The sequence below is a fragment of the Perca fluviatilis genome, chromosome 21 (genome assembly GCF_010015445.1).
Source record: "Perca fluviatilis chromosome 21, GENO_Pfluv_1.0, whole genome shotgun sequence".
NCBI classification, from domain to species: domain Eukaryota; kingdom Metazoa; phylum Chordata; class Actinopteri; order Perciformes; family Percidae; genus Perca; species Perca fluviatilis.
Window position 1 is genome coordinate 23127680 of NC_053132.1, and position 15542 is coordinate 23143221.

Below are 15542 nucleotides of genomic sequence, written 5' to 3' on the forward strand. Positions count from 1 at the left end.
GCCTTAACGACCGTTATCTACCGGACTGAATAGCGACGCGGATTTTGGTGCCTTATTAAGTGCCACTTAAATGACTGCGCTTGAGCGCTGATTCTGATGATTCTGATGATTCTGATGCTCCGAAAACGGACGTTAGAGGGAACTGAAACATCGCCGCACGGGACGCTAGTTAATGCTGCACTCGACAGCAGGGGCCTGTTTCACAAAAGCAGAATTTATAAATACAGGATAACCGATAAAGCCAGGTTTGACCTAGTCTAATCTGTGCAGCCTGGCTTGGTGCGTTTCACGAAGGCCGAGCCAGGCTGAGGAGGAGCGACTAGGTCGAGCCAGGCTGAAGTAATTCAGATAGAATCGCGTCCGCGGCTTTCCTCAAAAGACCGCGAGGTCGATCACAGATTTACTGATGCCAAAATGGAGAATACGCATTGTACATACTTTATACAGAGTGAGCAGCAGCTTCTTATGGAAGTATGAGGACGTGAAACACATTATTTGTATAAAAAGAAAAGAAACACGGCCGCTGTAATGAAACGGCGAGAAAGCGTGGCACACGATTGCGGACCGACTGGAAGCATAAGTAGCCTAAATATATACATTAACTGACCACTGCTCTGAATTGAAGCCGTCATAATCATTCCATTCAAGGATTAGGCTACTAATCATTTTCACAAATTAACAGTTGTACTCTTTGCCTTGAAAGTAAGCAGAAAATAATGTTACTCAGGAAATTTACCATGAAGATAAATTTTCTACAATGCTAGAGTATGATGCATAAATATCGCTTTCACTCTGTTCCTCCCTCTCTCTCTCTCATGGGCTAAAATATAAGTTTCCTAAGTCATATTAACTTCCACTGCTCGCTTTTAATGCAAAGTGTACAACTGTTCGTTTTTTTCAAATGACAGTGACTCATTGAATGGTTCCAGTTAAGAGCAGTAGTTCATAAATGTATATTTTTAGACCATCATTCAGTCTGTCCGCTATTATCTGCCGCGCTTTTTCTTTTCTAACAGAGGAGGTCTTGCGTGAATCGTGGGATTACATATCACACAAAAATCCATCTCGACAGGCTTCAATCAGTGTCCAGCCAGGACCCTGACAGGGTAGTGGATGCTAATTTGTCTTAGAATATGGACGGTAAAACCCAGGAACATGATTTGGCACAATAATTTTTTTTTGCAGGTGCTATAACCACATTTTCCTTGCGGGTATATCACTGTTCCTGTCTTGTTGGATTACCCTTCAGAAGGACTACAAATATGTCACTTCGGGGGCCATTAAAAATCTGTTAGCAGAGGATGGTTTCGATCCATCGACCTCTGGGTTATGGGCCCAGCACGCTTCCGCTGCGCCACTCTGCTGAAAGTCACCCCAGATGGGACTCGAACCCACAATCCCTGGCTTAGGAGGCCAGTGCCTTATCCATTAGGCCACTGGGGCTACCCATCATACAGCTTCACCAGTTCTGGCCACGATACAGCAACACTGTGGTAGGCAAAATGACATGAGGTAAAGACCAATCAGATGTGACTTTAAAGATTCTTGTCAGACCGTTGTTTTGGTCTAACCCAATCCTATTTGGCCGCTTAGCTTACATTTTAGCATTCATATTTTCAAAGAAAACCCTTTTAATTAAATGCAGAGTCACTTTAACTACAGCCCCACAAACACCTCTTCAGCATGTGTAAAAATTAGTTGTAGTCACGCTGGCTAATTGCTTGGAGGATGTTTTCGAATGAATCAGAAAAAAAGGTTGGCTGACAGAGACAGGCTCACTATTATGGTATGTGATGTTAATGATAACCCTGTTGTTCTTCCTGTCTAGATTTGGGACACTGCTGGACAGGAGCGTTTCCGGAGCGTCACACATGCTTACTACCGCGATGCTAACGGTAGGATTCCCCTCATGTTTGTTACTATGAGCTACTATGTTTGATTGTGACGGACATCTTCCCCTCTACCTTGCCTATCTTTTTCATTTCTCCTGACACAGCCAGACTGCGTGACTGATGGTTCATTGCCTTTTGTTTTCTTCAAACCTATGTTTTTACCCTGTTGCCCGCTCTTTCCTGTTGGTATAGCAAAAAAACACCCCAAATGCTGCAGCTGATTTGAGAGTGACTGGTGTGTGTGTGTGTGTGTGTGTGTGTGTGTGTGTGTGTGTGTGCGCGCGCAGGCATTCGCCGGAGGCTTTGTGATGTGCAGGTGTTCCCTTAAGCGAGAGGCTAACCATTGGGTGGGAAAATGAGCCTGCCTCTCACACAGCAGGTGTGGGACAGCTATAAGCTATTCCCATGTGTGCTTCTGAGTTTGTGTGTGTGTGTGTGTGTGTGTGTGTTTCGCAGTTATATCTCGAAAACAACCCCACTGAGCACAGATAGCAGTGGGCCTCAGGCCAACCTGAATGAGCAGGCGTTGGCGGAACAATGAATCTATACAGCTGCGTACAGAATAGCATTGTAATGGGTGGTTGTTGTGTATGTGATCCCGCTGTACCTTTACGTATGAGTGTGTGTGTGCGTGTGGGATTCCATGTGTGTTCTTCAGGTTTGTATAAGTGTGAAAATATGTTTTGAATGGGTGATAATTATATCATAATTGTAATTGCATGTGTATTCACGTCTGTAAGTACCGTTTGTGTGAGCTCGTGGCTGGCCAGTTGCCTGGTGTTATTCGGATCTGTCAGCGCAACAGTTTACCCTCGCTGATCTTTAACAAGGCACCCAGGGAGCCTCGGGCCAGTTCCTGCGAGTTGTCCGTCTGTTACTGTCTTTTAAATTGAGCTCATTTAGTCTTGACGTGCAGGACCAGGGGAGAGGAAGCAGCCCCAATGCAGCTGTCACTAAAGCTGTCAATTCTAACGGACGGTTTTTCCTCGGCTGACTTTGAAATGTAAAGATCCGACAATTAAGAGGGCTGTGCCTCGTTTCTGAGCATCGACAGGTAGATGTGAGCAAGTCAGATGTCTTAAAATAGACTGAACAATTTACAGTGCTTTGACATTTAGTCTCTAGTTGCCAGACCTTCCTCCACAGTGCGGCGGAGCAAGGTCTGGCGAGTCAATAAGATTCTGAATGGAAAGTTTGCTTTTAAAAAGTTGCCAAATGGTTCCATTGACAAGACCAAAGTGATCTGTGTGTTTTAACGTTGTGAACTGAGCTATCATCGCAGCACGTCCAGTCTGAAATACCACTTGATGGCCGAGCACACAGCTGATGGCCGAGCACACAGCTGATGGCCGAGCACACAGCTGATGGCCGAGCACACAGCTGATGGCCGAGCACACAGCTGATGGCCGAGCACACAGCTGATGCCAATTCTCCGCCCTCCTCGTCAAAGCCAGGCGACAAAAGCACAAAGCAAGCCGATCCACTTTTCCATGTTGATAAGAGCATTAAAATGAGAAAAAAATCATGGGACAAAAAGAAATCAAGGGACATTTAGAATAGATAAAAATATGCGATTAATTGCGAGTTAACTATGACATTAATGTGATTAATCACGATTAAATATTTTAATCGTTTGACAGCACTACTTTAAACCAATCACAGTTGTCTTGGGCGGTGCTAAGCGCCGAGCGGTGCCACGGTGCCGCTGCAAAATAGCCTCTGGAAGGAACATGTTTTGGTGGAACATGTGTACGTTCAAAAGTTGTTTTAGTCGTGCAACAGAAAACTCAGATTGGACAGATAGTCTAGCTAGCTGTCTGGATTTACCCTGCAGAGATCTGAGGAGCAGGTAACCATAGTCCTCAGAAATCCACCAGTTTAAAATTCCAACACAAAGAAAGCAGAAGGTACCAGACATCCGAAAACGAACATCTGAAAAGAGAATTTCCGGCAGAACGAGAGCAATCAGAATCACTAATTATGTAGATTTACATTTTGCTTTCTAGTATTTTTTTCTTTTTATTATTGTTCATCTCCTCACAAAACATTAGCCAAGCGCATATGCTGGGCTCTTTCGGTTACAGATATTTCTTTGGAGAGCCTCACTATAGCCAAAGTTTTCTGCCACTGAACAGCTCCACCGGCATCTGCTATTAGTTGAGAAAAAAGATTTGAGCACATAAGGTGCTAAACTGAAAAGTCACTCAGTGTCAATGTAAATGTCAAGTGCACAGGCTGCCAGCAACAGGAACATCTCCAGACTGCCGGTTATGTCACTACTTCAGCTAAAATAGATTCTTCTACAGCAAATGAGTCACAATCCGCCGTCACTTCTTATGAATACATGTCTGCTTTGTGGGCTGTTTCTCTCTCTGATATATATCCCGCATCACCCTGTATTTAGTAACTCATATCTGGCATGAATCATCTGATGCAGAGAGTGAGTAAGAAAAAACAAACAACAGCACTGAAAGATTGGCAGCAAACATGGAGACAAAAAGAGATTTCGGACGTTACTGGGAAATTGCAGTTTCGAAAATCTTGGTCTTATCTTTGTAGACTTGGCAATCATTCCTGTTACATTACCACTACACACAACCTGTTAATTGCTCTGATGTGGAAATGCAGTACCATTTCTAAAAGAAAAAGAAGAAAGAAAGTCAAATAGGGCAAGCAGGAGAAGTCAATCATACAAGTTTTAGAGAAAAGTTAAAAACCAAAGTAAATGTTAAAATTACTGCCCAAGCTGTTTGTTGTACATGTTCATCAAACCGAGTTTGTGATCCAACTTTGACCTGCTTCGGTCAAAATTTTATTAAATTTAACTTTCCATTATTTGCACATCACCTTCTGCTTTCTTTGTGTTGGCGTTCTAACCTCCGGAGGATTTCTGAGGACTATGGTTAACTGCTCCTCAGATCTCTGCAGGGTAAATCCAGACAGCTAGCTAGACTATCTGTCCAATCGGAGTTTTCTCTCGCACGACTAAAACAACTTTTGAACGTACACATGTTCCACCAAAACAAGTTCCTTCCCGAGGCTGTTTAGCAGAGGCACCGTGGCTCCGTCTGGCGCTTAGCACCGCCCATGACGATTGTGATTGGTTTATAGAAATGCCAATAAACCAGAGTACGTTTTTCTCCCATCCCATAATGCTGTGTGGACAAGGTCTGGCAATGCAATACTAACTACAGTATGGTACAGCAACCCCGGAGCAGTTTGCGGGGGTACCGTGCCTTGCTTAAGGACACTGACAGTGCCCAGGAGGCCAACTGGCACCTCTCCAGCTGCCGGTCAACACTCCACACTTGGTCCGTACCAGGAGTTGAAACCCCAAATCCCCACTGACTGAGCTACTGCTGTGTGCCGTGCACATACGGTATATACCTTTCCCTTACATGAGGGATTATACCAAAGTTAGTTATGCTTGCTTTCAGTTTACCTCAAAAAAGTGCTTAAAATAGTCTGGCTAAACTTGTTTAACAACCTGTCCAGTTGATCGTCTGACTGCTCATTTTTATAGCTGATATAGCGATCCAACTTCACAATGGTACAGTGGTATCATAACTGATGGAAATGATGCGCAAAACAATAAGATAAAACCCAAGTTGTAAACCACAGCTCTCCTTTAATAAGTTCTTGCTTTAAAAAAAATGTTTTTTTGCTGCTGGGCACCCCAGTTTCAGCAACTTTAGCATGCTAACATGCTCACTAGGCATGGGCCAATTACCGGTTTCAAGGTATGCCGCGGTTTGAAAAGGTCAAGCTTTCAAAACCACTAAAATGTTCTGTCATACCGTTCCTAAGATATGAGCTGTTTTTTTTTTTTTAAGAGAATTTTTTTTTATGAATGGTCAAGTAGAGAAAGTGCAGTTTAGTAATCCGTCTCCCTGCCAATGTTTTTAAAAAATAAAATGCATTGTGTTCCATGGAAAGAAATTGTTGTTTTTTTACCCAGACATTTCAGAATCGTATACTGGCCCATGGCTATTGCTCACAATAACAATGCTTACATGCTGATGTTAAACAGGTATATAATTTACCATGTGATCGAAGTGAGCTCGAGGTGATACTTTGCCACTAGGGCTGGGTCCAGAAACCGGCCGCACTCCCCCCCCCTGTGGAGCTGACAGTTTGTCATTCCCACAGCATGGAGCGAACACCACAGGGTGCTAAAAAAAAGCTGACTCAGTGCGGGAGACAAGTAACGAAAGGGGTAGACAGGAAAGAGAGGGACAGCGATGTAAAATAAGAGAGAGGATATTGAGTGATTTGAAACCTAATGCAGGCATGAGTGGTAGAAGGTGAAATATGGAGACATTTTAAGGTTAGATGAATTTGATCAAATCAAGAAATGAAACCAGATATCCAGAGGAACAAAGTAGTCAGACCGGTTCAAATATGCGAACAGTCGGAAGCAAATGGAAGCACTGTAGACAAGAAACAACTGGCATGAATCAGCCAATGTAGAGAAAGAGAGCAGGGTGGATACAAGGCTAGAGAGAAATCATTGCCCAGCTTTCAATAGGAGCTTGTCCTGTAAAGAAGTGGCATTATGCTTCAATAGATGGCAGCGCCCTACAACGAGCACTGAGGAATTAAAGGAGAATAGAATTCAAGGCTGTTAAGAGGGCTCAGGCAGTGGAAGAGAGTAAACAGCTTTATTCCATTCCCTTCATGCACTTATCCTTTATGACATATTATATATTATGATATATTCAACATGGGGTCCGTGACCCCTATAGGGGGTTCTCAAAGTTAGTGGAGGGGGGCGGGCCAAATTATGTTTACAAAATAATTTTTCGAAACTTCCTTTTTTCAAAAATAAATATACTGTATGTCTGGAAATATACATTAACATGAATCTAACATTTTAATAGCACAGATAAATTGGCCTAAGCTTACTATGCCTATTATAGTAGCTATACAGTTAAGCTTAAAGTGATGGTTCGGAGTAATTTCACCCTATGGTCCTTTGCACCTTGACCTCAAGCCAAACCCCCCATAAGCTTTTTTCCCTTGTTATAGCGTTGGTCGAGTTAGCGTTATCAGCTGGTTAGCCTAGTGCAAGCACTAATGGATCCACGTTTGTATCTCGTAAATTACCCAACTAATAGTGCCCGTAATGATACCAAACTTCTACACTAGTACAAATAGTTTCTGTACTTATAAAACGAGGCATTAGAAAGTTTGTAACTACACCAGAAGTATATTTAAATAACACTTGCCTGATGGATACTCCTCTCGGCTGCTACCGTGCTATCGCGGGAGATCCCGCTCAGAGCACAACATCTATTGCCGGAAGGGACTACTGGAGAAGAAGAATCAAGAAGCGAGTGAACAGCAGAAGCAGCTACTGCAGCGTGAGGCGATAGGACAAGATGCCACACAGTTGTGTATATCCCGGCTGCGGTTTAAAAGCAATAAATGTTGTGCTCTGTGCGTGATCTCGTGCGATAGCGCGGTAGCAGCCGAGAGGAGTATCTTCTGCCATTCACTGCCATTAATTCTCATCCACGAAGCCCAGTTTAATGCAACTTACTTTTATACAGTATATGTAGTAGGGGGGTCCCTACTCTGTCTCTCTTTTAGCTAAGGGGTCCTTGGCCTAAAAAACCTTGAAGCCCCCTGCTTTATGACAAATGATGTGCAGGCACGTCGCTACTTAATGTAGATGTGTAAAATGATTGTATTCCTAACTCTGTGTGATCGGTCACTTTGCAACATAGATGTCACATTTTCAAATGATGGACATTTCGGCTTGAAATGGAACTCCTCCAGTGTCCTTTCCCAATACCTAATCGCAGAAAAAAGACCCGACAGGATGAATTGAAAGGAACAGAGTGACTGAGTAAATGCATTTCATGGCACAGGTAATGGCCACCTTACACATGACAGCTCCAAATGGTGGTGTATGATTAAAAGGGTTGTTCAGGGATGTATTGTTTAGAACGAGGAGCTTTGGCTGCTTCATTTCCCTGTAATGGCTTTTATCGCCTTCTCTTGGGGTGAGGAGGGGGGCTAAGGCTTTAAAGCCACATACCAGTTTGGTTTTTATTCATTAGTGCTGTAGAGGTATGGGTATTTAGTTACGTTGAATATTTATGTAGGCCTGCACGATTCGGGGAAAAATATGAATCACGATTTTTTTAGCTTAGAATTGATGTCACGATTCTCTGCCATGATTTATTGCTCACGAAGTGTAATGTTTATTGCACACATGAACCATGACAAAACAAAACAAATTGGCAGTACCAAACATAGGGCACCTATAGCACATTGCGCATCACCACAAGCCTGTACACATAGAGGCTTCAATGAATAAAGAAAATAAAGTACATACTGGCCATTTAAGTACAGTAGGCTACCAAAAATAGTGACATATAACACACTGAACTAAATATGGCCCTGATACCGGCTCTGTCTGAACTCCTTGAACATGTCTTTACATCATTAAAACATGTAAATCAACGTGCTGCAGCTACAGCTTCAGTCTCTAGAGAAATGGAGTTTGTCAATTGCCAATTTAAGTACAGTATCAAAAACAGAAGGATTTCTTAGCACACTCTTTAACTGCTTGCCTTTTATAGAATTAACATTCAACTGGCCATTCAAGTAGGTTACCAAAAATAGAAGTTTAACGCACGTATGGCCCTGAACATGGCTGTAAATAGGCTCATAGAAACGTCTTTCGGACCTCTTGCCTTGTACGGCTTCATCTTATTGCACTTTGTGGTGATGTTTGAGGTAGTGATGCACCGAAATGAAAATTCTTGGCCGAAACCGAAAACCCGAAAAAAGAGGAAACCAAGACCGAAAACCGAAACCGAAACACCGAAAAAGTACCATTGCATTTATGGCTATGACTGTGTACTAACTTTACTAAAATCAAGGCATTGCAATTGTATAAATTAATATTAAAGTTTAATTAAAAAAATATCTAGCAGAAATATGGCTACATTCTGATAGTCACATACAATATACAGTAGCCTAAGAACAGAATAGCTTACCTATTGTTATTATTATTATTTGAGGCACTTTCTTGCAGGATTTCACTGAACATATCAGACAACGAGGGTGCATGCCCCTCATCTGGTGCAGAGAGACGAGTCTTTTTTTCTGCGCTCTGATCTCCTCCTGCGCTGGCCGCTGCTCCGTGCGCGCTCCGTCTCCACGCGGGTTCTCCGCATCCATCGCGGCCTGGATCATTTCTCGTGCGCCCTGCTTTATTTCTGCATCCAAGTAATGGTCTTTATAACGCGGATCAAGTACAGTCGCGATGAAGTGCAGAGGATCCGAATAGATCTCACTGAAACGTGTGCTGACAGACTCTAAGAGCACTTTTCATTGTTTTCACTCAGTGGTCCGTCTCAACCTCTTTGCTTAGGAGACGCTTTGCAGGTGGATCGGGTACTGACACACGTGCAGGTCGCGGTTTCTGTTTGCGTCATCACAACATTTTCAGCCGTATTGTTTCGGTGATAAAAGTATTTCGGCCGAAAACCGAAAATGCCCTTTTGGGCCATTTTCGGCCGAAGATTTTCGGTGGCCGAATATACAGGGGTCACAGTCCGCACGCACAATACACATCGATGCATGTAATGCAGAAGCAAAGTTCACAAGCCCAAGTTCCGCACGGAGACGTTAAAGGAGAACTCCGGGCAATTTTTACGTTAATCTTGATCGCTGTAAATATGTGAGTACAGTTGATAGCAAAAAACCCCGAACAGAATCGGTCCTAGCAAACTGGAGTTGCTGCAGCTAATGCCCATAGCTCCCATTTAGCTAAAATGGCAGTTTTGGGGGCATATTCTAAAGAGTGCATTTGTGCCTCTTAACAGACACAAAATGCAATTAAAATGTCTGTGCAACATGAACAGGGCTCTTACGTGACAACAAGATGCGTTTTCAACTCAGACATCCTGCCGCTAGCTCGCCCTGCTAGCTGCTAGCTGCCGTCCGAGAGTTCAGCCAGGCTTCTGCAATAATGATCACGCAGCAGTTCAGGGGGTATTAGTAGCTCATCTACTGTGTGTGACATCGATCTGGCGTTGGTGAGTCTTGGCAGTGGCGTTCTGTTTGGTAGTTTCCTTAGCCGGGCTAGCTGGCCCGACCGGCCTCCTTGCTTCAGCTTCCTCCCCGCCTTCCTCGCCTGCCGCGGCCGACAACAATCCAACGAGCGCTGGTCTGGTGGATGTCCTCCAGAGGACCGGTCATGCCTTTGCGGCGAAAAATGAATTAGAACAATTCAACAATCCAAACTGATTTTGTTTCAAAGAACTGCTAATCCTAAATCTGATTATCATTAAAATGAATGCTGTGATGATTTATTGAATAAGGAAGTCAAAAAATGGGAAGAGAAGTGGTGCTTAATATTTCAGTGTCTCATTTAAATTGATCTATCCAAGGTTTTCAAACTGTCAGGCGAGTATTCCCAGGGGTTGCGTGGAGGAGAGCCACGAGGCAAAGAGTGCGTGAAGTGAAAAGTGACAGGTGCATGCCAGTGTTTTTTTTTTTTTTTTTAAACGGTGTGAACTCAGTTATTGTAGTTTAGCCTGATGATTTGGCCATAGGGCTGTGTATTGGCAAGAATTTGGCGATATGATACATACAGTGCCTTGCGAAAGTATTCGGCCCCCTTGAACGTTTCGACCTTTTGCCACATTTCAGGCCTCAAACATAAAGATATAAAACTGTAATTTTTTGTGAAGAATCAACAACAAGTGGGTCCCAATTATGAAGTGGAACGAAATTCATTGGCTATTTCAAACTTTTTTAACAAATAAAAAACTGAAAAAGTGGGCGTGCAAAATTATTCAGCCCCTTTTACTTTCAGTGCAGCAAACTCTCTCCAGAAGTTCAGTGAGGATCTCTGAATGATCCAATGTTGACCTAAATGACTAATGATGATAAATAGAATCCAGCTGTGTGTAATCAAGTCTCCGTATAAATGCACCTGCTCTGTGATAGTCTCAGAGGTCCGTGTAAAGCGCAGAGAGCATCATGAAGAACAAGGAACACACCAGGCAGGTCCGAGATACTGTTGTGGAGAAGTTTAAAGCCGGATTTGGATACAAAAAGATTTCCCAAGCTTTAAACATCCCAAGGAGCACTGTGCAAGCGATAATATTGAAATGGAAGGAGTATCAGACCACTACAAATCTACGAAGACCCGGCCGTCCCTCTAAACTTTCAGCTCATACAATGAGAAGACTGATCAGAGATGCAGCCAAGAGGCCCATGATCACTCTGGATGAACTGCAGAGATCTACAGCTGAGGTGGGAGACTCTGTCCATAGGACAACAATCAGTCGTATACTGCACAAATCTGGCCTTTATGGAAGAGTGGCAAGAAGAATGCCATTTCTTAAAGATATCCATAAAAAGTGTTGTTTAAAGTTTGCCAAAAGCCACCTGGGAGACACACCAAACATGTGGAAGAAGGTGCTGTGGTCAGATGAAACCAAAATCGAACTTTTTGGCAACAATGCAAAACGTTATGTTTGGCGTAAAAGCAACACAGCTCATCACCCTGAACACACCATCCCCACTGTCAAAATAGTGGTGGCAGCATCATGGTTTGGGCCTGCTTTTCTTCAGCAGGGACAGGGAAGATGGTTAAAATTGATGGGAAGATGGATGGAGCCAAATACAGGACAATTCTGGAAGAAAACCTGATGGAGTCTGCAAAAGACCTGAGACTGGGACGGAGATTTGTCTTCCAACAAGACAATGATCCAAAACATAAAGCAAAATCTACAATGGAATGGTTCACAAATAAACATATCCAGGTGTTAGAATGGCCAAGTCAAAGTCCAGACCTGAATCCAATCGAGAATCTGTGGAAAGAACTGAAAACTGCTGTTCACAAACGCTCTCCATCCAACCTCACTGAGCTCGAGCTGTTTTGCAAGGAGGAATGGGCAAAAATGTCAGTCTCGATGTGCAAAACTGATAGAGACATACCCCAAGCGAACTTACAGCTGTAATCGCAGCAAAAGGTGGCGCTACAAAGTATTAACTTAAGGGGGCTGAATAATTTTGCACGCCCAATATTTCAGTTTTTTATTTGTTTAAAAGGTTTGAAATATCCAATAAATTTCGTTCCACTTCATGATTGTGTCCCACTTGTTGTTGATTCTTCACAAAAAATTACAGTTTTATATCTTTATGTTTGAGGCCTGAAATGTGGCAAAAGGTCGAAAAGTTCAAGGGGGCCGAATACTTTCGCAAGGCACTGTATCACGATACATGGGTCACGATTCAATATATTGCAATATATTCCGATACTGTGCGTAAGGCGATATATTGGGATTTTTATAAAGTATAATTTTAGAAAAACTAATTTAAAAAAAGACGTGATGTTCATAAAAGTCAAAGAAGTTTACTTTAGGTAAACAATTCAGTACGCAGAAAATCAAATGTTAATATGCTAAAGTAGGCCAAAGTTCAGCCATAGCTACGTTGTTAGCTTCTAGCAAAAAGTCACTGTTAGGAAAGGACACTAGTGGTGTGTCTCAGCATAGCCATCTAGCGGTAGGGGGTTTAAACACAACATAAAACGTGAACCACTGTCTTACATGAATATTTTTTTATGTTTAGAAAAAAATATCGATAATGCCTTTTTGAAAATCGATACAGTATTTGGCCACACAGTCAGCAGTTGGAGCAATAAGGACTTATTAGGTCCTTAATCAGGACCGTTTTCTACAGTTTTGTAAAGAATTACACTACTTCTCAGTGTCATTACTCAGTCAAATCTGAACACACAGGCATGATATACTTATTTTTGGATTGTGGGGGTGGACGAAAAATATGGACACTACACTGAACACAGAAACCGTGCTGCTGGAGCGTCAGGGACCAAGCATGAAAGACAGGACAAAGGTGAAAAAAAAAAAAAAAAAATCATTTCTGTAATAAAGTTTCAAATTTTGGGTCCAAATAGCAAAATGAATAAATCTTAATATAACATAAGATACTAGAAAAACAAGTAAAAAAGAAAGGTAGTACCAAGGTCAAACTGAAAAGATTTCAACTAAGCAATAAATAAACAAAATTGTAACTTAACCAAACAGACCTAACCTCTAAAGGAATGAAATAAATTAAACATCTAACACACTTCCTTCTGTGGGCTGTCCTTGTGATAGACTATTGAAACGTGTGCACCCAATTTAGGAAACAAATGTATACTTTGAATAATTATTATTAAAGTTGATTTATGTAGGGACAGATACAAAAAACATAGATAGACTTAAACGTATGTATGTATCATAGTGTTTTTAGCTGAAGCTAATTCACGACACTAGTAGGGCTTTTGGTTAAAAAAAATAAAAGTACAGATTAACATTATTAAAAATAAGAGACAGATGAAAGAAAATGAAATGAAAAAGGAAAGAAAGTATACGGAGAGCGAGCACAGTGGAAAAACTAAACATGAGAGCAACATTGTTCCTGAATTAGCCACAATTTGGTATAATAATAATGTGTGTTATGCCACAATGCCCCCGACATGGCGAAAATGAGCTCTAACAGGGAGGATGCAAGAACATAGAGAACTGGAGTGAGAAATGACAACTGATCGGACCCACAGAGACTACAGCCGTTGCATACGAAATCAGCGCCATTACCTTATTATTTCGCCGCTCATTTTTTATTCCCTCTATTCCGTGTTCTTGGGTCACTGCTTTCATCACTAATGAGCGACTGGAGGCCTCACTGAGCAGCAGCTTGTGGGGGGGCGAAGAAGCCTGTCCCGTCTGAGGCAGGAGGAATGGACAGCGGCAGAGGGAACGCTGCTCAAGAGTTGAGCGTGTAAAGTATGAAGGGATTGAGGGAAATGATAGAAAAGAAAAGATGGGAGAAAAGTAAAGATGGGAGGGAAAAAGAAGGGGAAAGAAAAGAGGTAGATGGATGGAGAAGAGGGAAACGGCAACGCTGAAGGTACCGCTCCACTACAGGGAGAGCCATGAGCTGTGTCATCCATCGTCAAACTCTCTCTCTCTGTCTTTTTCTTTACATGCAAGCACGCACGCACACACACACACACACACACACACACACACCTTACTACCTTTCTGCATATTAAAACGGATGTGCAAGGTCACAGCCAAATGCATCTTCGAGGCTTTATTCTTGAGCACATCAGTGTAAAGTGAGTGGAGAGAAGGCTAGAAAGTGTGTGTGTGTGTGTGTGTGTGTGAGGGCAAATGTATCTCCCTGCTTATAGCCTACTCTCCATTGAGCTTATTGTCTATACACTGTAATATCCATCTCACTTTGTCTTCTTCAAATATTCATCCAGCTATCACACTCCACATGCTATACCTGTTCATTTCTCTTTACCGTTTTATCTTGGGGGAAAAAAGGGTTTTAAATATTAATGCACTCAGCTGTCACTACGCCTGGAGCATTTAGTAATCGCTGGTCGTCTTGAGTGATCCACCGCTTTCAAAAATGGAGACCGTCGAATGGAGCCCCGCGGGTTGTGCTTAGCTAGGAGAAGAGGTAGAAATGACAACTGCTGCTGGAACTGTCACAGGAATAACGGACGTGATGGCAGGAGGGGACGCTGCTAGCAATTTGAGACGCTCCCTCTCATTTTGTCATACTGTAACATCAGTGCAGGGGCAGCAACTTGCCTGAGGGAACAGAGTGAAACTCATCAGTCACATATCACACACACACACACACACACACACACACACATAAACACACACTTCAAGGCGGTAATGGAGCAGAAGAGGGATTGTTCATATTTAGCTGCCATTTGCAAGTTGACAGAAATATTCTGGCAGGATTTTTTGTGTGCATGTAAGTCAATCTGTGAAAGTCACCTCTGGAAACCCAACTTTGTTTTTGTCACAATAGCTACAAGTACATAGGTTTAGTTAGACATAGACATTTAATGGAAATATGGTAATATTTGGTTTCTTAACTCGAGTAAATACTGTACCGTGTACTGTACAAATACTGGAAGCAGGGGGGAAACAGCTAGCTCCGTACAAAGTTATCTAAAATGGCTGTGTAAAAACAGCAAGCCATGTTTTTTTTTTATAGGGAGTTATGTGCTGAAACATTCAGTATGCTTACATGCACACCAATATTCCACTATTATTCCGAATATGACAATATCCCGAATTTGATGCAGGTCATGTAAACAGCATATTCCGGTTGGATATTCTGAATAAGGCCTTTTTCCGAATATAGAATTTTCCGATTAGGACATGTGGGATATTCTGGTATTATTCAGGTTTTAGAGGCATTCTTTGGACATGTATACAGGGCATTTGGAATATGTGTCTCAATCTGGGTTTTTATCCCAGTTTACAGCCTCTTGCCTGTTTAGGGCTTACGGTCAGCTCTCTGCGTTGCTATGGTTGCTGTACACAAACTAACCAGCCAACAGTTTGCAAGGCTGCAGACCCGATGAGAAGGAGAAACACAGCCACTTTTAAACATTATCAAAGACTTGTATATCAACAGGTTTTTGGATATATGTAAACATCACTAGGCCGACCTTTTCAAGGAGCTGGTTGAAGGAATGAAAGAGGGACGCTGTGTTCGCACGGTCCAACAAGTCCGCCAAACAACACAAACAACATACGTCCACAAACAACATACGTTGATTATTGAGCTTCAAAGGTGATG

General features: G+C 42.4%; 1 protein-coding gene and 2 non-coding genes across 4 annotated transcripts in view; 1 reads left to right on the plus strand and 2 right to left on the minus strand.

Annotated features, from left to right (window-relative positions):
• The window catches only part of LOC120551057 (ras-related protein Rab-26), a 118587-nt gene that overhangs the window by 50134 nt on the left and 52911 nt on the right, over positions 1–15542 (plus strand). For both annotated transcript variants that reach the window (XM_039788197.1, XM_039788198.1), the window contains exon 4: positions 1829–1895. In XM_039788197.1, the coding sequence (XP_039644131.1) occupies positions 1829–1895 (67 nt within the window). The remainder of the gene's footprint in view (positions 1–1828; positions 1896–15542) is intronic.
• trnam-cau lies at positions 1293–1364 on the minus strand. The gene has a single exon. It is a non-coding gene; the product is annotated as a tRNA-Met (tRNA).
• On the minus strand, positions 1371–1443 carry trnar-ccu. The gene has a single exon. It is a non-coding gene; the product is annotated as a tRNA-Arg (tRNA).